Raw genomic sequence first — 21,758 nt, 5'->3', positions numbered from 1 at the left:
TAGTCACATGACAAATACAATAGTATCCTGTAGTCACGTGACAAATTATTTTAAACAAATACAAAAGTATCCTGTAGTCACATGACAAATTCAATAGTATCCTGTAGTCACATGACAAACCATGGTAAACAAATACAATAGTATCCTGTAGTCACATGGCAAATACAATAGTATCCTGTAGTCATATGACAAATACAATAGTATCCTGTAATCACATGACAAACCTTGGTAAACAAATACAATAGTATCCTGTAGTCACATGACAATACAATAGAATCCTGTAGTCACATGACAAATCATGGAAAACAAAGACAATAGTATCCTGTAGTAACATGACAAACCATGGTAAACAAAGACAATAGTATCCTGTAGTAACATGACAAACCATGGTAAACAAATACAATAGTATCCTGTAGTAACATGACAAACCATGGTAAACAAAGACAATAGTATCCTGTAGTAACATGACAAATACAAAAGTATCCTGTAGTCACATGACAAATACAATAGTATCCTGTAGTCACATGACAAATACAATAGTATTTTAGTCACATGACAAATACAATAGTATCCTGAAGTCACATGACAAACCATGGTTAACAAATACAATAGTATCCTGTAGTCACATGATAAATACAATAGTATCCTGTAGTCACATGACAAACCATGGTAAACAAATACAATAGTATCCTGTAGTCACATGGCAAATACAATAGTATCCTGTAGTCATATGACAAATACAATAGTATCCTGTAGTCACATGACAAACCTTGGTAAACAAATACAATAGTATCCTGTAGTCACATGACAATACAATAGAATCCTGTAGTCACATGACAAATACAATAGTATCCTGTAGTCACATGACAAATACAATAGTATTTTAGTCACATGACAAATACAATAGTATCCTGAAGTCACATGACAAACCATGGTAAACAAATACAATAGTATCCTGTAGTCACATGACAAATACAATAGTATCCTGTAGTCACATGACAAACCTTGGTAAACAAATACAATAGTATCCTGTAGTCACATGACAAACCATGACAATACAAATTTTCAGAGAAAAATAGAAATTGAGAAAACAGCCAGTTATATATGGAAAGTTATAGAAATATTGAATGAATGTCAGCAGTATGCTTCAGCAAGATTACACTAAATAGTTTAAAGTTCTGCACATTATCACAAAGCCACAAACTCAAAAATACTGCAGGCTCCCAAAACTCCAGCAATAATGTAATATACACAAGGAACTCCACTAAAGACTAAGATCTGAACTGTATAAAAACCTCTTTTAAATAAAGTTAATGGCAGATAACTCATTCACCCCTGAAACTTTATAATAGATAAGCCTAAATGTGTCTTCAGTGATGAATTAGTCTCATTTCTACATACAGAATAGTCATGCCTTGACAAGTGTATAGCTCCATAACTTGATCAAGGTTCTCAGATGACTGTCAGCCCTTACAGTTAAATCAGGCACTCATCATAATCAGATTTATCAAAAATCATAAGCCATTATACGTTTTGAACAAAATATATACATATTCCATTGCCAAGGTCACAAATTTCCAATTTATAAAAAAAAATGATTTCAGTTTTTGCCATAAAGGTTCATTCTGGCAGAGACGGGCAGGTGTCATATTTTTATTGTCTTTAAAACAAAGGACACAATTATCTTCCACAATGTCATATTGAATGGAAGAGTAATCGCCAAGGTTAGATAACTCTTAAAAAGTCTATAACTTTGATATAAACACACCATGGACAGTTATAACACATCTATTGAACTCTCAACCCAATAACAAGTCCAGGTCAAAGGTCAGGTCAGGGAAGGTCAAAGGTCATTTTTATTGACTGATACATTACCATTGAATTAGGTTTATAACAGCAAGTTAATTGATTTACACCTGGAAACAAATTTGAACTCTTCTTATGGGCAAGTCTGTATCTGTTCATTGTGAAAAATAAAAACAAATAAATAAAATGTGTTGTCTTTCACACGTACAATGTTATTGCAGACCTAAGCAGGAGTCACAAGAAGTGTAAGTAATCGGGCAGTTTGATTTATTTTTGCACATTCCATAGACTAAATCAACAGTGAATGTTAGAGTGTATGTATAACAGTATTTGTTGTGGTAATTATAATCAGGAAACCAGCTGTGTATGATATGTGTATCATAGAAAACGTATATCAATATTTATCAATATTTATCATGGCGAATTACATATATATATTGTCTTGTGAATACTATATATAACCACCATATAAGAAAAATATACAAAACAAATTCCTTGTGGGCACTTTCACCGATGTGGACTCTATAAGCACTGATTTATTTAAAATTAGCATTTTTTTTATTTTTTTTGTGTATTTTGAATTAAGCTACATATTGATATAATGGGAAATTATGGAAAATATTTAAGATTAATTAGGAGAGCTATTTTTTGTCATTTGAAAATGTTTTAGGGTTATAACTAGATTGGGATCAGACCTCTTAAATTTTAAAGGAAGTTACAGTTGAAATCTTGTGAATTTTAGGACTGACGGTTTTTTCTGAACAAAAAAACTAGCTCCTTTAGATCACATTTTCGAAAGCAGTAGATTAAGCTGTTTGGATGAGTTTTGTTGTTTTGTTTTTGTTTCTGTTTTTTTGCATGGTAGGCAAGAGTTAGTTAGTATAATTGGTTTGTGTGAGAATTTAGTCCTACCTTTACTTAATGCACTCAACTATATCTGTATATATGTAGTTCATTAGTCTTAACTGATTATTAAACAATTATCAAATTTTTCACTAAAATCTGTACAAATTTGCACAATGTCTCACGTATATCCTCTGATATTTCACCGGGTACTCCGGCTTTCTCTACCTCCTTAACCTGCCATATATGTCCTAATTATAGTAACATTTAAACACAGCCATACAACTAACAGCCCCACTCCCAATTCCCCGCCCCCAAAACAAAAACAAAACAAACTTTTTAAAAAAATTGGGTATTATCTATTTGACTTGAAAATAATTGAAAGAGTTTTCAATATTTCTGAATTGATTTTGAGAATTAAAGAAAGTAGATTGTAAGCAGATTTGCCATGCATTTGAACAGGTAGTTCTGTTTGATGGTAACAGATTAGTTTGATGTTTGTGAGATTTTACAATTTGCTGCACATAGTTTGAATACTAACTACTTCTATGTACAAATCAGTCTTTATATTTCTCATGTTTGTTCTACAGTCTGAACAAATTAGCAGCACTTGAGTAGCCGCACAAAGTCTTTTTTCTAATTATAGTTATCTAATTACCACTTCTAATTAACTTTCTTTATTATTTCTACGGCAGTGATTCCTTCTATACTTAACTACAAACTTATAATCTAAAAACGTTAACTTAATTAATGTTACGAGAACTAAACCTGATGTTCAGATTTCGCCAATATAAGAATATTTTATATATATTTTCTTGATTTTGATTGCTATGACCATTACATTATTTACAAACTTTTAAAGTGTTGAAAAAAGAAGATTTCAATGTAGGATTTCTCCAAGTACAATCATGTTTGCCCAACTCATGTTATATCGTCCTCCTTGCATTACAACATATCTGTGGGTTTATATTAATAACAACGTAATCATGAATCAAGTTTGTGTGCAAGATGTGTTGTGCACCATTGATTAAATTTAGTTGTTTACTTATTAATTATTGGTCCAGCGTCCATCGTCTGCCTAACTTCTCAAAAACGCAGAAGCCAAGAAAAATGATACTGCACCAGTAATATGTTTGGTTGAAGGCCTTCCAGTTTGTTCAAATGAATAACCTTGATCCTCATTCAAGGTCACAGGACTATTAAAAAAAGGTTAAATCTTTAACTGACTTCTTGTCAGTTACTTAGTGTCCTTTAGAAACCTGATATTTGGCCTATGACATGCTGGAATAAAAGACTTCCCTACTTTCAAGGCCTTGGTAGTCAAATACATGTAATCTTTTAAACAATTTTTAGCTCACCTGGCCCGAAGGGCCGGTGAGCTTATGTCATGGCGCGGCGTCCGTCGTCCGTCGTCCGTCGTCCGTCGTCCGTCCGTCCGTCCGTCCGTCCGTCAACATTTCCTATAAATCGCTACTTGTCCTAGAGTTCTGCATGGATTGTAACCAAATTTGGCCACAAACATCCTTGGGGGAAGGGGAACAGAACTTGTATAAATTTTGGCTCTGACCCCCTGGGGGCAGGAGGGGCGGGGCCCAATAGGGGAAATAGAGGTAAATCCTTTAAATCGCTACTTGTCATAGAGTTCTGCATGGATTGGAACCAAATTTGGCCACAAACATCCTTGGGGGAAGGGGAACAGAGCTTGTATAGATTTTGGCTCTGGCCCCCCGGGGGCAGCAGGGGCGGGGCCCAATAGGGGAAATTGAGGTAAATCCTTTAAATCGCTACTAGTCATAGAGTTCTGCATGGATTGGAACCAAATTTGGCCACAAACATCCTTGGGGGAAGGGGAACAGAACTTGTATAAATTTTGGCTCTGACCCCCCGGGGGCAGGAGGGGCGGGCCCAATAGGGGAAATAGAGGTAAATCCTTTAAATCACTACTTGTCCTAGAGTTTGGCATGGATTGTAACCAAAATCAGCCACAAACATCCTTGGGGGAAGGGGAACAGAACTTGTATAAATTTTGGCTCTGATCCCCCAGGGGCAGCAGGGGCGGGGCCCAATAGGGGAAATAGAGGTAAATCCTTTAAATCGCTACTAGTCATAGAGTTCTGCATGGATTGGAACCAAATTTGGCCACAAACATCCTTGGGGGAAGGGGAACAGAACTTGTATAAATTTTGGCTCTGACCCCCTGGGGGCAGGAGGGGTGGGGCCTAATAGGGGATTTAGAGGTTAATATTAAAATTCCTTCAGAAAAGAAACAATGAACCTGTATTCAGAACATTACTTGGCATTACAAACCAGGTGAGCGATACAGGCCCTCTGGGCCTCTTGTTTAGTAAGTTAAAGATTTAAAGTATTCAGAAATTGTCTATAGCATGCTGGACAAAGCACTTCAGGTTTGTTCATTAGATGAAATATATCGGTAAGTTCTTTAGTATATTTAATGTCTTAATTATTTGTCAAAGAAAAGGTGAACATTTTAACTTATTTGATGTTACATTTTTTATCCAATTTTTGTTTCGATTACATTGCATTCTTCTACTATATATTGTATTGTATTAATCGTCAGGTGGATGTTCAGGCCCATTTGGCCTCTTGTTTACTATATTTACATCAGGTATTTAGAATGATCTATATTAGGAGAAAGGTAAATGTACAACAGTGGAACTTCCCGAAACTGATTCATGAGTTTTGGCTGGTTTAGAGAGGGTTCAGGTTCGGGAAGGATCAATTTTAACTGGATGGGAACCAATAGTAAAGGAGGATACATATAGTCATTTTGCATCATTAATAAATATGGGGGTTTCAAGATCCAAAAAATGATGTGGGTAAAGCATGATTTACTATGGATTAGTCACACCTGATTATGACGTCATATGTTGACATGTTCGACATCGTTATCACAGGAAGATGGGTCTAATTGACGGTAAATCATACTTTAATTACCCACATCATTTTGGTATCTTAAAACCCCTGTATTGTACTGATATTGTACTGATATTGTACTGATATTGAATTTAATAAAAACATTGAATACATGCATATATAACTGATAAAATATAAACTTCTGAAATTTAATAAGTTCTACAGAGCGTAAATAAATATCATAATAATATTTATTCACTGATCATTCCACAATGTCGTTATCAGCATTTAATCCATTGCAAACTTAAATTTAATTTTAAATATTGCCCTTATTTTGTACATAGATATTTCATTTTAAAACAAAACAAACCTTGATTAATTATTAAGTCCTCTGTTAAAAATATCCCGTTTTGGCCTCATGTAGACTTAATATGAAGTTTTGCAGTGTCTAGCTTTACTTGCCAAGTAAACAGACTCGCCGATTTGATGATGCCTGAGATTTCTATTGTTTTATCTTGGCCTAGTTCACACTTAAATCACAATGTCACTCTAATTAATGTACTATACATGCATATCCAAATACCAAATATACAACAATAATCGCCACAGGTGTGGATTTCACGGTCAGTTTGCCGCGGGTATCTATCATGTTCATCATCAGATGAGCTAGGCCAGTTAATAGAACTAATTTCCAGTGTATTTTAATTATTCTGGGCACAAAATTAGTTCAATATTCGGAATTCAGAGAGATCGCTTTTCGAAGAATTTTACAACTTTAAAATAAAAGTATCAATTAGAGGTGATTGGTGTTGGGAAGTTAATGTTGCATTGTGTATGATTTTATGCGCAAATAATCAGTTAAAAACTGGGGCTTAATTGTTATAAATGAATTATCAATGGAGATCTGGTTGTCTACTAATTGGTGTTCTTCAGTCAGTCTCCATAGACACATTGTACTCTGATATTGGAACTGTTCTCAGTGCAAACTTTTCTTATCACACCCCTGGGATACCACAGGGGAAATCCCTAGGCCAGTTGTAATTACTGTTTGTCAACATCAGCAGACATATTCACTGAGTCTATTCTTGTGAACCTACAAAACAATCAAGAGAAAAAGTAGTCAATCATTCCAAGGAGGTGAGATTTGCTTAGTGCTTAAACATTCAAGACTTACATATTATTTATTTTAATGAGGCAATGTGATTTAGACAATGAGTAATTTGACTCAAAAGTGCCTTTGAAAGTTTACTCAAAACAGTTTATCCCATTTGTAAATAAATATGTTTATTAAAAAGTAGTTTAAGTTTTCCTTAATTGTCATTTTATTAGCAGGAAATATGCAATTGAAATATTTAGTCATTTTGAGAAACAAGTACATTGTATATGATATAAATATTTCTGAAAATGTTTGTCTTTTCATGAATGTTTGTATTTTCATTAACACCTTTTCTATATATCTTTATTGTTCAGAATGATTATATAAAACTTCTATTGCAATGTCTACATAGCAACTCTGTGACCTGAAGGTAGCTTTAAATAGTTTTGTTGTTAATTTAATTTAATTGTGGCAGAACATTGATTTTTTTGCCGTATGGTATACAGTATTTTCCCTAATGAGGGCGCCGGGCACGGGTAAATGGCCAAGGGGGCACCATTATTTGAAACCATTTTTAGATGGGTTTTTTCTGAAACAGACTATAGTCATCTTTTAGTTTCGTATTTTTCTGAAACTAACTATAATCAACTTACGTTTTGGAGTCAAGTAAGTATTGAAATTACATAACTATGAAGATATGTATGCACCAGAAGTATTAAACATTGGTTAAATATGTCTGTTTCACGGAAATTTGGCATTTCATGCTAGCTTCGTACACAAAATGGTGGACAGTGCTTTCGATCGCTATTTTCGTTTTGTGGCAGATGGGAATTACCGACAAGAGCACACAATAAAATGCTTAGAAATGATAACATTCCTGTTATTTAGGAACCTTTATCATAGACATACAGTAAGTATTCATAAAACCTGTATAGACATCGCTAAAATGTTGTTGCCAGTTAGTCTTCATCCATACACGTTTTGGGGTCATTCAAGTGACACATGTTATTTTGAACATGGTGTTCTTGCTGTTTCTATGTGTAAACACTTGGCAAAGATGTCCTAATTTGTCCAATGCAATAAATTTAGTGCTTATATACAAGCTGATCGGATATCTGTTAAGCATCAGATTGATGTGAAACAGTATTTTTTTAGCGTCCGCAAAGACAAATTGTCACAATCTGGCACAAAAATTGTATGAAATTAGATGATTTTTTTTCAGCAAAAAATGGGGGGCGCCCTCATTAGAGGAGGCGCTCTTAATAGGGAAAATACGGTATATGAATATGTATATGGGTTACAACTGCTGTTCAAAAATGAAAGTCTTCGAAACAATCTTATCATTTGTTACTAATATACATTTATAAAAAATTTTATACAAATAAATCAATTTTCTTTGTTACATTGGAATGCTATCTATAGTCAGCATCGTTGTTTGTCTGGTCTCTATAGACACATTTGTGTATGGCTCTGACACAGTGACGTACTTAAGGATCATTCAAGCATTCAGATGATTCTGTTATTGATGTCCAGATCACCTAGATGTTTGATGTTAACACAATTCACTGATTAAGTTGCATTGATTTGTTTTGTAGAGGAAATTACAAATAGTTTTTCTAAACGGTTTGGCATTACAACACTTCCGTTTCAACAGAGAGTCAATTTAGTATGAATGAAACAAATAAATAAATGGAGGTCATTAATGGAAAAATAAATAAAACATCAATGATTACCAAATGCTAGCTAGTCTATATGATGTCTATATATATTGATCTTAGCAAGTAGATGTTTGTTCAGAAAACAGACTGAAATGACATATACTGAGTAAATATTCATATTACTAATTTCATGTACATTTAAGTTACTGTTTATTTTAGCAGAAATCTTATTTTGGTGCTATTCATGCTTTAATTTATGATTTCTGTAGGCTATATATAGTTTTCTTTGCACCCATTTGTGCTATGCTGTAGGTACCAGTAGCCAATACTATAATATCTTCTGGTTATGACAGTATAGATTAGGAGTTGTAGTTGTCCAACATTACAGTCATAAAAATGGTGGCCAAGTGGTTGAATATCTTCTGACATGTTGTCACTTTACTCTTCCCGACTTCTGAGAAAGTGATTTGAAAAAGTGGGTTTTTTTCTGTGAACTCTGACTTACACCTCCAAACCCTACAGGCAAACCCTTCAATGACACTTTTACTATATATATAAGACTTGAAAATACAAAACAATACCAAAATTTTGTGTTAATGTCTTTAAGGCTTGAAATATAAAAAAAAAAAAAATGATTGTCATTAAGTTTTCAAAAAAGGATATTTTTTTTAATACTTGTGGATAGAGAATCTCTAAACTTAAATACAATATTCAGCCTAAAAAGTGCTTAAAAATGAAATAAATAAAGGGGTGCTAATAAGAAACAAATTTGGACTAGCCTTTCATAAAATTGTTCTATGAATTAAGGCGATAAATCAATTTCCAAAAAAAAAAATTTAGTAAGGAAACCAATACAGTTTCTATATTTTCATTCTGCATTTAATTTGAAATAAGTGAAATTTCAGATCCAAAAAGGTGGAGGAACGCTTATTCGGTCAAATACGGTAAATACAAAAAAGCAAATTAAAATGGTTCCACTGTGTACATATATATATAGTAATACCAACCAGAAAGAACAGTGACTTACATATATGTATGAGACTGATTCGGTTATTTTCTGTTTACAAGGTTTGAGCTAGAAAAGATATTTCTAGATAGATCTGAGTGAAGAAAAGCTGTTTGATATGTAGAGCTTTTTCATTAAGAAACCTCTGTATGCTTATTGATCAAAGAGAAAAAGTCATTACTGTGTGGCCACATGGTATATAGGAAGTCGGTTATTTTGTTTCGCCTGTCAGTAAGGGTTCGTTTCATTATCAGGGTCCAGAACTGACCATCACTAATTCCTGACAAATCGCTGGACCTTGCACTAACTGATATCTAGTATGGAGCACTTTTTCATTCCTCCATTCGACAGATTCGACAGAATTGTGTTATTCTAGCATCTTTGTTCAGACCCAATACACATCCATTTAGGAAGTGACAGTTGTGTAAATAATCAATGCCCTTTGGATTACTGGGTCACTAAAGTATTGATGTATGATGTGGCTCTTTTACAACGCTTTGTCACCTTAATGTCAAGTTTGTCATTTAATGCTGACTTTGTCACATAAAAACTTACTTTTTTTTCATCTTGGTATGAGCTTTGTCGCATAATTAAATACTGACCATTTGACACATTTAAGCATCAACTTTGTCACATAAATATCCTGGCTATTTTGTCACATTAGTATCAACTTTGTCACATAGATACTAACTATTTTGTCACATTGCCATTTTATCTTTTAGCTAGCATCATCTTATTGCAAAATCTAATCTTCCAAATTATATACTTCGGATTTTGTCACCTAATATGGACTGACTTTAAAGCTTACTTTATACAAATGTATAACAATCATTTTGTCACAATATTACAAGCACATTGTCTGACCAAATGTCTATCCTATATCAACTTTTATTTATCATATCAATTCTGACTGTACTGTCATTTTATTGCCAGTTTTATCATACAAATAATGTTTTAAAGATGTTCCACCGCCGACAGAGCATAAATGATACTCACCATTTGAACAATAATTGGTGTTTAATCATGTATATCTATGTCTAATAAACACAATACATATAAAATCATTTTTACTTTTGGTGCATGCACAATCAGTACTTCATTCCATATTGAAGACATTGTGCCATGGAACTTTTTGGGATGCAATTAATTATTTGTAATATTTTTGTCTTGAAGTAAAATTAGAAGCTCAAACTTTTTAATGATGATAATGGTTTAAAGTAAGTAACTTTTGTAACTGAACAAAAATACTTATTCGCCTGCTCCGGTTTTTGATAGAGAAAAAAATACCGTTTGTCAGCAGTGAAGAATCTTTATCAATACACAAAATATATTTCACACAACCGTACAGATTTCATTTCCTAAAAATACTGACTTGTCATCATACTGCCATGTTTTTATGTCCTTACCATAAACAGATGGGATTACACTTTGATGGTAATTAAATTCTACTGATGATGGGATAAAAAGAAATTGCATGCATAAAAAAAAAAAAAAAAAAAAACCACAGAAATCCTGTGAAATGAATTTGGTTTACTCTAAAACAATCAATTATCTCCCCTTTCATTGTTGATAACGTCATCAAAGTTTGTGTTTTAAATTGATGACGTCATAATGTTTGGGATGACATCATCATTATGTGTTAACTCCTCCACTACTTCCTGTTTCACAAGTTTGAATGGTTGTGTGTGGATTTCCACAAAGTTATCACTGTTTGTAGTTAACAGTGTCTAACATGAGTGTTGGAAAATATTGGTGAGTGGTAAGTTGATTGTTAAATTTGATAAAAAAAAAAATTTAAATGAAAAATAACAACAGAAAACCACATTTAGCTTCATTCATTTGTATTAGTGAGAAACGAGGAAAAAAATTTAAAAGGGAGGGACTACTTATTTTCTTAATAACAGCCAAGTAAACACAAATGTTAAGTACTCTAATTAAAGAATATGAGAGTAAAATTATTATAATCTTCAATGTTTTCATAACCGAGTTAAATGTTTACATGGATAGACTGCATTTCTCAAGAGTGCCAAATGATATAAAAATCTCCATACACATGTACAACATATGTTCTATTACAACCTTTTTGAATGTTTCTCCACTTTTAGCATTTCTTATTAATTTCAGATTGAAAAATAATTAAATCATATCTTTTTGAGCAGGTTCATTGCAACATGTTTCCATTACGATTTGGGTAAAGGTAAAACTAGAATTGGAATTGAACGAAAATGTATGAACTTATTGACTTTCGTTTATTCATGAATTGCTAACAGTATATAAGAGTTAGGGAATGAATACATATTTAGAGTATGGAATCTCTCCTTCAACAAAACAACATAACATCATTCTGATTTTATAATTTGTAGCATTAAGACATGCTTTTTTATAAATCTTTTCTGAAATTTACAGCTTTATATCAAAATATAATAATTTCGTTGTCCTGAAAAATAACCTGTTCCATTGTGAGCCTTAAATATATCCTCAACTCTTTATCAATGAATTGTGAATCTTTCTTTTTTATCTAGAGTACTTATTGATTTTTATTTGTACAAGATCAGAAATATTGTGGGGCACACCATTTGATGCTTCTTGCAATTGCATTATCCTTACCAAGAAATACCTGCTTACAAGTATATTGATGTTGAAAGTACAGAATATTTAGAGTTATTGGAAATGCTGTCAAATTAAGTTCTTGCATTAATCAGGGTGTTCAGTCAAGAACGGTCAAGTGAGTGACGGTTATACAGAAGTGGATATGCAGCACAATTAATGGTGCCGTATTGTCTCACATTGTATGAATAAATTACGGTTTCAATCAATGCCTTGGGATATCATTTCAAGTCTTCTTTAGTGTCCCATGGATCCTTTCATTAAACCAGAACAAGCTGTTGTCTTGTAAAAAGAAAAAAGACAGACATGTTTGTTCTGATTCTTTCTTGTTTTGGACTCGACCAGAAAATGAAATCCGATTCACCAGTCTTATTAACACAGAAGCTGTGAATGGCAATCAAGGAGCCTACAAGAAAAGCTTAAAGGTCATCCTAAAGGTTATCCAGTTTTGTTTTGTCTCACCTGTCTTACCATTTTGGTCCATTTACAACCACTCTTAATGAAAAGTAGAAATGGTTAAAGCTAGAAACTTGAGGTAATTAAGTACTGAGGTGTAGTAAAGGTTGTAACGAAGCAGTGGGGGTTAAATTTAGAAAATAAAAAGTCAATTCCTTCCTATTTTTGGTAGGTGTGTTTTAGTCAGGAGAATAGAAGAATTTGCTAATCGCGGAATTCTTTATTTGTTTTCTTTTGACAGAGGGCACCATGTCAACCTATAAAGACTATATGACTCTTTCATATGTACATATGTAGGATAGAACTATTCCACCCGAGGGTACAGAATTTTGGGTCAGAACCGAGGCTTGCCGAGGTTTCTGACCCAAAATTCTGTACCCGAGGGTGGAATAGTTCTATCTTACATAATTTACATATGAAAGAGTTATTTTCTCACATTGCTTGTCGAATTACTTGCACGAAAGGTGAGGCAACCATTTTGTGACAAAATCTTAACTTCTTAAATAATCGATTGATTTTAAAAATAAGAACGCCATTCGAAACAGCTCATCAAAGTTTGGTTTATATTGAAAATATAAACAAGAAATCTTAGGTAAAACGGTTTGAAATGCAAATTAAACAAATGAAATGGTAAATAAATCCAACAAATCTATGGAAATAGAAGAAAAATGACGTCAACTTTGGCTGACATGACGTCATCTCATTGTTTTTTCAATTGTGACGTCAGAGCTATGTAAGATAGATTTATCTTACATAGCTGTCTTTCATGTGACAACTCTATCTTACATGGCTAGCTATGTGAGAATATCTAGTAATTCCAAATCATTCTTTATCCTTACATGCTACATGTGAAAAATTTGCCCAAAACATCATTGACACCAAAATGAAAACGTCCTTGTTCGGTGAAAACAATTTTAATTGTTCTTAAAATCTGTTGGGCTTCTTTGCTTTTTTTGTCAAACCTTAGTTAAAGAGTATATATAATTATGACTAAGAAAGTGTTTGTTTCTATGGTGATTTCCAGAATTATAGCCTTATTTAGCTGTGCAATGTGCATTAGAACTACAGAATAAGCAATTCGCATATAGAATATCCATGTTTATAATGCCCAGCTTTAGTAGAATTAATGGAAATGCATTTCATTGTAACATATGAATAAAATTATGGTATTCACATATATTCTTATATTGATGAATTTTGCTTGTGAACAGCATTAGGTTAAATGTTGTTCAATTTTGTATTCCATGGGATAATTTTATTTATATAATTCCTGGATATTTATGAAAAATATAAAATAGTTAAACTAAAGTATTCAAACTGACAATATATAACTGATGCTAATATACATGAAGACTAGAGTTGCACGAGTAGTAGTACAGATTATTGGTTGGGGTTGATCATAGATATTTAGCACGCTGGTAAGTCAAAGACTAATATATAGCGAAAAGTAAGGACCTAGCTTGTCTGTAATGCAAAATTGGGTAATGAAGTTCAAAGTGCTGTAAAAAAAATATCCAGACCAGATATTTCCACAGCTTCGGTTTTAATTTAAAGTTAAGATGATAAACTTCAAAATGAGAAGTCATACTGAACTAGTCTAATTTTTTCACAAACAGCCTTGAAACTTGGAATATTGATGAATTTCCTTTAGTCATACACGATCGAGAACATTTTTGCAAGCGAAAATGTCTATTCACTACACTGAAAACACGACAGCCTACAATAACAGGCTTTGACATAAACAAACATCAGGTGAAAACAAACGACTATTTACTTGTTTGACGCTTCATTCAAATCCCCCTCTCGTGGTCCTTATGTTGTTTTTCAGCACTAAGGTAGTTATCCGGGTCAGCAATATATATAATATTTTGCCATTATCTTGAAAATTATGTAAAGCCTAATCTCATTGGCAGAGTTAAAACCCACCGACCAATGAGATTAGGCTTAACATAACTTTCAAAATAGTGGCAAAATGGTCGTCAACCTGTGAATAAGAGGGAGGGAGGGATAAGAGTGTCTATAGTTAGTGGGGACAGAGGAAAGCTAAAAGGGATGAGGGAGAAGGAAAGTTGTGAGTAGGGGAGAGAGGAGTGAATGAGAGGGAATGGAGGAGGAGAGTGAATATGGTATATAAATGAATAAAAGAGATTGAGAGGGTGGTCATGGTATTACTATGAGGAGAGGTTTTTAGTGGCACTGCTATGAGGAGTGAGGGAGAGATTGGTCGTGGCACTGCTATGAGGAGTGAGGAGAGATTGGTCGTGGCACTGCTATGAGGAGTAAGGGAGAGGTTGGTTGTGGCACTACTATGAGGAGTGAGGGAGAGTTGGTCCTGGCACTGCTATGAGGAGTGAGGGAGAGACTGGTCGTGGCACTGCTATGAGGAGTGAGGAGAGATTGGTCGTGGCACTGCTATGAGGAGTGAGGAGAGAGAGATTGGTCGTGGCACTGCTATGAGGAGTGAGGGAGAGGTTGGTCGTGGCACTGCTATGAGGAGTGAGGGAGAGACTGGTCGTGGCACTGCTATGAGGAGTGAGGGAGAGTTGGTCCTGGCACTGCTATGAGGAGTGAGGGAGAGTTGGTCTGGCACTGCTATGAGGAGTGAGGGAGAGATGGTCGTGGCACTGCTATGAGGAGTGAGGAGAGATTGGTCGTGGCACTGCTATGAGGAGTGAGGGAGAGATTGGTCGTGGCACTGCTATGAGGAGTGAGGGAGAGGTTGGTCGTGGCACTGCTATGAGGAGTGAGGGAGAGTTGGTCGTGGCACTGCTATGAGGAGTGAGGGAGAGTTGGTCGTGGCACTGCTATGAGGAGTGAGGGAGAGTTGGTCGTGGCACTGCTATGAGGAGTGAGGGAGAGTTGGTCGTGGCACTGCTATGAGGAGTGAGGGAGAGTTGGTCGTGGCACTGCTATGAGGGAGAGAGGGAGAGGTTGGTCGTGGCACTGCTATGAGGAGTGAGGGAGAGGTTGGTCGTGGCACTGCTATGAGGAGTGAGGGAGAGGTTGGTCGTGGCACTGCTATGAGGAGTGAGGGAGAGGTTGGTCGTGGCACTGCTATGAGGAGTGAGGGAGAGTTGGTCGTAGCATTGCTATGAGGAGTGAGGGAGAGTTGGTCGTGGCACTGCTATGAGGAGTGAGGGAGAGTTGGTCGTGGCACTGCTATGAGGAGTGAGGGAGAGACTGGTCGTGGCACTGCTATGAGGAGTGAGGGAGAGTGTGGAGAGAGAGTGAGGGGTGGTCGTGGCACTGCTATGAGGAGTGAGGGAGAGTTGGTCGTGGCACTGTTGGGTGAGGAGTGCTCATGCTATGAGGAGTGAGGGAGAGGTTGGTCGTGGCACTGCTATGAGGAGTGAGGGAGAGACTGGTCGTGGCACTGCTATGAGGAGTGAGGGAGAGACTGGTCGTGGCACTGCTATGAGGAGTGAGGGAGAGACTGGTCGTGGCACTGCTATGAGGAGAGAGGGAGAGGTTGGTTGTGGCACTGCTATGAGGAGAGAGGGAGAGGTTGGTCATGGCACTGCTATGAGGAGTGACGGAGTGGTTGGTCGTGGCACTGCTATGAGGAGTGACGGAGAGGTTGGTCGTGGCACTGGTTTGGTCCTGATAATCTTCCAATGTTCACTACCTCTAGGGAGTATTATAATGATCACGTTCTCCTCGACATCAAGATGAACCGATGACATTTTCTCTTCTTACCTCACCATCATCTGAGAATTAATACTAAGAGATTTTCATGGAACCAAAATGTGGTAATCTCGGAATATATTGAAAGTTGTGTGTGGAGTTTAAATCCCTGAGGATGTGGCAGGATCCTGTTTTTTATGGTTTGACTGTGTATCATCGTGAATGTCTTTTCCCCGGAGTTGAAGTAGATCTAGATGTAATTAGGTTTAGGCGCGAGCATGTGTGTTGCCTGCCCTTGCTTTTAAAACAATGTTGCTTTCATGTTCTCAAAACCAATGGATGATTATACTGTGTTTATACAAGTAGAAGTTTATATCATGGCATGTTAGATAGCCATAGTTACATTTGTAACATACAATGTATATAACGTATATAACATACAATGTACCTCATTTAATGTATACCATTTGATTATAACCACAATGTATATGTAACATGCTCCATTCAATATCCAACCCTTTGATTAAATGGGAGAAAATATCTTATTTAAATAGTAAAATGTCTCCTCTGACAACTGTTTGGTCTCTTAGCCATCCTTAGGTACTCAGCTTTGTAAAATCAACCTTGAACTTTTTTATATGATGCTGTATAGCAAATGATGTCTAGAATGATTTTTTCAGTTACAAGGTTGGTGACAATTAACCTTTGTGAACTGCACTAGCAACACCTTGACAATTGACGTTTGTGAACTGTACTAGTAACACCATGACAATTGACCTTTCTGAACTGTACTTGTAACACATTGACATTTGACCTATCTGAACTGTACTTGTAACACCTTGACAATTGACCTTTGTGAACTGTACTAGTAACACCGTGACAATTGACCTTTCTGAACTGTACTAGTAACACCGTGACATTTGACCTTTCTGAACTGTACTTGTAACACCTTGACATTTGACCTTTCTGAACTATACTAGTAACACTGTGACAATTGACCTTTGTGAACTGTACTAGTAACACTGTGACATTTGACCTTTCTGAACTGCACTAGTAACACCATGACAATTGACCTTTGTGAACTGTACTAGCAACACCTTGACAATTGACCTTTGTGAACTGTACTAGTAACACCGTGACATTTGACCTTTCTAAACTGTACTAGTAACACCGTGACAATTGACCTTTGTGAACTGTACTAGTAACACCGTGACAATTGACCTTTGTGAACTGTACTAGTAACACTGTGACAATTGACATTTGTGAACTGTACTAGTAACACCGTGACATTTGACCTTTGTGAACTGTACTAGTAACACCGTGACATTTGACCTTTGTGAACTGTACTAGTAACACCTTGACAATTGACCTTTGTGAACTGTACTAGTAACACTGTGACAATTGACCTTTCTGAACTGTACTAGTAACACCTTGACAATTGACCTTTGTGAACTGTACTAGTAACACCGTGACAATTGACCTTTCTGAACTGTACTTGTAACACCTTGACAATTGGCCTTTGTGAACTGTACTAGTAACACCATGACATTTGACCTTTGTGAACTGTACTAGTAACACAGTGACAATTGACCTTTGTGAACTGTACTAGTAACACCGTGACAATTGACCTTTCTGAACTGTACTTGTAACACCTTGACAATTGGCCTTTGTGAACTGTACTAGTAACACTGTGACAATTGACCTTTCTGAACTGTACTAGTGACACCGTGACATTTGACCTAACTGAACTGTACTTGTAACACCTTGACATTTGAGCTTTCTGAACTATACTAGTAACACTGTGACAATTGACCTTTGTGAACTGTACTAGTAACACCGTGACAATTGACCTTTGTGAACTGTACTAGTAACACCGTGACAATTGACCTTTGTGAACTGTACTAGTAACACCGTGACAATTGACCTTTGTGAACTGTACTTGTTACACCGTGACAATTGACCTTTGTGAACTGTACTAGTAACAACGTGACAATTGACCTTTCTGAACTGTACTAGTAACACTATGACCATTGACCTTTGTGAACTGTACTAGTAACACTGTGACAATTAATTGACCTTTCTGAACTGTACTAGTAACACCGTCACATTTGACCTTTCTGAACTGTACTAGTTACACCATGACAATTGACCTTTTGTGAACAGTACTAGTAACACCATGACATTTGACCTTTCTGAACTGTACTAGTAACACCGTGACATTTGACCTTTCTGAACTGTACTAGTAACACCGTGACATTTGACCTTTCTGAACTGTACTTGTAACACCTTGACAATTGACCTTTGTGAACTGTACTAGTAACACCGTGACAATTGACCTTTGTGAACTGTACTAGTAACACCGTGACAATTGACCTTTGTGAACTGTACTAGTAACACCTTGACATTTGACCTTTCTGAACTGTACTAGTAACACTGTGACAATTGATCTTTGTGAACTGTACTTGTAACACCGTGACAATTGACCTTTGTGAACTGTACTAGTAACACCGTGACAATTGACCTTTGTGAACTGTACTAGTAACACCGTGACAATTGACCTTTGTGAACTGTACTAGTAATTGACTTGTGACTGTATAGTACACTGTGACAATTGACCTTTGTGAACTGTACTAGTAACACCGTGACAATTGACCTTTGTGAACTGTACTAGTAACACTGTGACAATTGACCTTTCTGAACTGTACTAGTAACACCTTGATAATTGACCTTTGTGAACTGTACTAGTAACACAGTGACAATTGACCTTTGTGAACTGTACTAGTAACACCGTGACAATTGACCTTTCTGAACTGTACTTGTAACACCTTGACAATTGGCCTTTGTGAACTGTACTAGTAACACTGTGACAATTGACCTTTCTGAACTGTACTAGTGACACCGTGACATTTGACCTAACTGAACTGTACTTGTAACACCTTGACATTTGAGCTTTCTGAACTGTACTAGTAACACCGTGACAATTGACCTTTCTGAACTGTACTTGTAACACCTTGACAATTGGCCTTTGTGAACTGTACTAGTAACACCATGACATTTGACCTTTGTGAACTGTACTAGTAACACAGTGACAATTGACCATTGTGAACTGTACTAGTAACACCGTGACAATTGACCTTTCTGAACTGTACTTGTAACACCTTGACAATTGGCCTTTGTGAACTGTACTAGTAACACTGTGACAATTGACCTTTCTGAACTGTACTAGTAACACCGTGACATTTGACCTTTCTGAACTGTACTTGTAACACCTTGACATTTGACCTTTCTGAACTATACTAGTAACACTGTGACAATTGACCTTTGTGAACTGTACTAGTAACACCGTGACATTTGACCTTTGTCAACTGTACTAGTAACACTGTGACAATTGACCTTTGTGAACTGTACTAGTAACACCGTGACAATTGACCTTTGTGAACTGTACTAGTAACACCGTGACAATTGACCTTTGTGAACTGTACTAGTAACACCGTGACATTTGACCTTTGTGAACTGTACTAGTAACACTGTGACAATTGACCTTTGTGAACTGTACTAGTAACACCGTGACAATTGACCTTTGTGAACTGTACTTGTAACACCGTGACAATTGACCTTTGTGAACTGTACTAGTAACACCGTGACATTTGACCTTTGTGAACTGTACTAGTAACACCAAATTGATTAGCCTAGTTATAGGATTCTGCTTAATGCCATATTTATAACTTGATAAACATGCAAGAATGATCAAAGTTTAAGTACAGATAATCCAGCACAAGGGATCTGCACAATGATAGGAAAAGAAAATATGGGATGGAGGACCTTATTTTCAAATTAAACTATTTTGATATTAAACTATTTTGATAGTATTTAGTCCTATTCTTGAACATAATGCTGGAGAAATCGAGCTTCAGAATTATAGATTTAGAATTGTTTCTTTTTTGATGCATGTGTGTTAAAGCATCTAAGACCTTTAGGATGAGTCCAACTAATACATACATTTTTTCAGTGGGTTAAGGGGTGCGAATTGGAAGATATATTCAAACCTGTCTATAAAGACCACTCAAAGGACAAAGAAGAATGATTTAAAATCAATTGTCATGCAGCACATTCGGTTAGATTGTGTTGTAACCCCAGGAAAGTCGTCTTAATAAGTAAGAAACTGTGTACAGGTATATGGGTGATCATTAGAAACTGTGTACAGGTATATGGGTGATCTTTAGAAACTGTACAGGTAAATGGGTGATCATAAGAAACTGTGTACAGGTAAATGGGTGATCATTAGAAACTGTGTACAGGTATATGGGTGATCATTAGAAACTGAGTACAGGTATATGGGTGATCATTAGAAACTGTGTACAGGTATATGGGTGATCATTAGAAACTGTGTACAGGTATATGGGTGATCATTAGAAATTGTGTACAGGTATATGGGTGATCATTAGAAACTGTGTACAGGTAAATGGGTGATAATTAGAAACTGTGTACAGGTAAATGGGTGATCATTAGAAACTGTGTACAGGTATATGGGTGATCATAAGAAACTATGTACAGGTATATGGGTGATAATTAGAAACTGTGTACAGGTATATGGGTGATCATTAGAAACTGTGTACAGGTATATTGGTGATCATTAGAAACTGTACAGGTAAATGGATGATCATAAGAAACTGTGTACCGGTAAATGGGTGATCATTAGAAACTGTGTACAGGTATATGGGTCATCATAAGAAACTGTGTACAGGTATATGGGTGATAATTAGAAATTGTGTACAGGTGTATGGGTGATCATTAGAAACTGTACAGGTAAATGGATGATCATAAGAAACTGTGTACAGGTATATGGGTGATCATTAGAAACTGTGTACAGGTAAATGGATGATCATAAGAAACTGTGTACAGGTATATGGGTGATCATTAGAAACTGTGTACAGGTATATGGGTGATCATAAGACACTGTGTACAGGTATATGGGTGATCATAAGACACTGTGTACAGGTATATGGGTGATCATTAGAAACTGTGTAACAAGTATATGGGTGATCATTAGAAACTGTGTACAGGTGTATAGGTGATCATAAGAAACTGTGTACAGGTATATGGGTGATCATTAGAACTGTACAGGTAAATGGGTGATCATAAGAAACTGTGTACAGGTATATGGGTGATCATTAGAAACTGTGTACAGGTAAATGAGTGATCATTAGAAACTGTGTACAGGTATATGGGTGATCATTAGAAAATGTGTACAGGTATATGGGTGATCATAAGAAACTGTGTACAGGTATATGGGTGATCATTAGAAACTGTGTACAGGTATATGGGTGATCATAAGAAACTGTGTACAGGTATATGGGTGATCATTAGAAACTGTGTACAGGTATATGGGTGATCATTAGAAACTGTGTACAGGTATATGGGTGATCATTAGAAACTGTGTACAGGTATATGGGTGATCATTAGAAACTGTGTACAGGTATATGGGTGATCATTAGAAACTGTGTACAGGTATATGGGTGATCATTAGAAACTGTGTACAGGTATATGGGTGATCATAAGAAACTGTTTACAGGTATATGGGTGATCATTAGAAACTGTGTACAGGTATATGGGTGATCATTAGAAACTGTGTACAGGTATATGGGTGATCATTAGAAACTGTGTACAGGTATATGGGTGATCATTAGAAACTGTGTACAGGTATATGGGTGATCATTAGAAACTGTGTACAGGTATATGGGTGATCATAAGACACTGTGTACAGGTATATGGGTGATCATAAGAAACT

At 35.8% G+C, this 21,758-nt stretch overlaps 1 protein-coding gene across 1 annotated transcript in view; it reads left to right on the top strand.

The window, feature by feature from the left end:
• Positions 1 to 21,758, top strand: part of LOC138310819 (dual specificity calcium/calmodulin-dependent 3',5'-cyclic nucleotide phosphodiesterase 1A-like) — a 237,084-nt gene that overhangs the window by 169,635 nt on the left and 45,691 nt on the right. Inside the window, exons 5-6 of the mRNA XM_069252148.1 lie at positions 2,028 to 2,051; positions 15,661 to 15,922. Coding sequence (XP_069108249.1) covers positions 2,028 to 2,051; positions 15,661 to 15,922 — 286 coding nt within the window. The remainder of the gene's footprint in view (positions 1 to 2,027; positions 2,052 to 15,660; positions 15,923 to 21,758) is intronic.

The sequence above is a fragment of the Argopecten irradians genome, chromosome 16 (assembly GCF_041381155.1).
Source record: "Argopecten irradians isolate NY chromosome 16, Ai_NY, whole genome shotgun sequence".
Lineage (NCBI taxonomy): Eukaryota > Metazoa > Mollusca > Bivalvia > Pectinida > Pectinidae > Argopecten > Argopecten irradians.
Note: the sequence above shows the minus strand (reverse complement) of the source record. Positions and strands in the feature narration are given on the sequence as shown.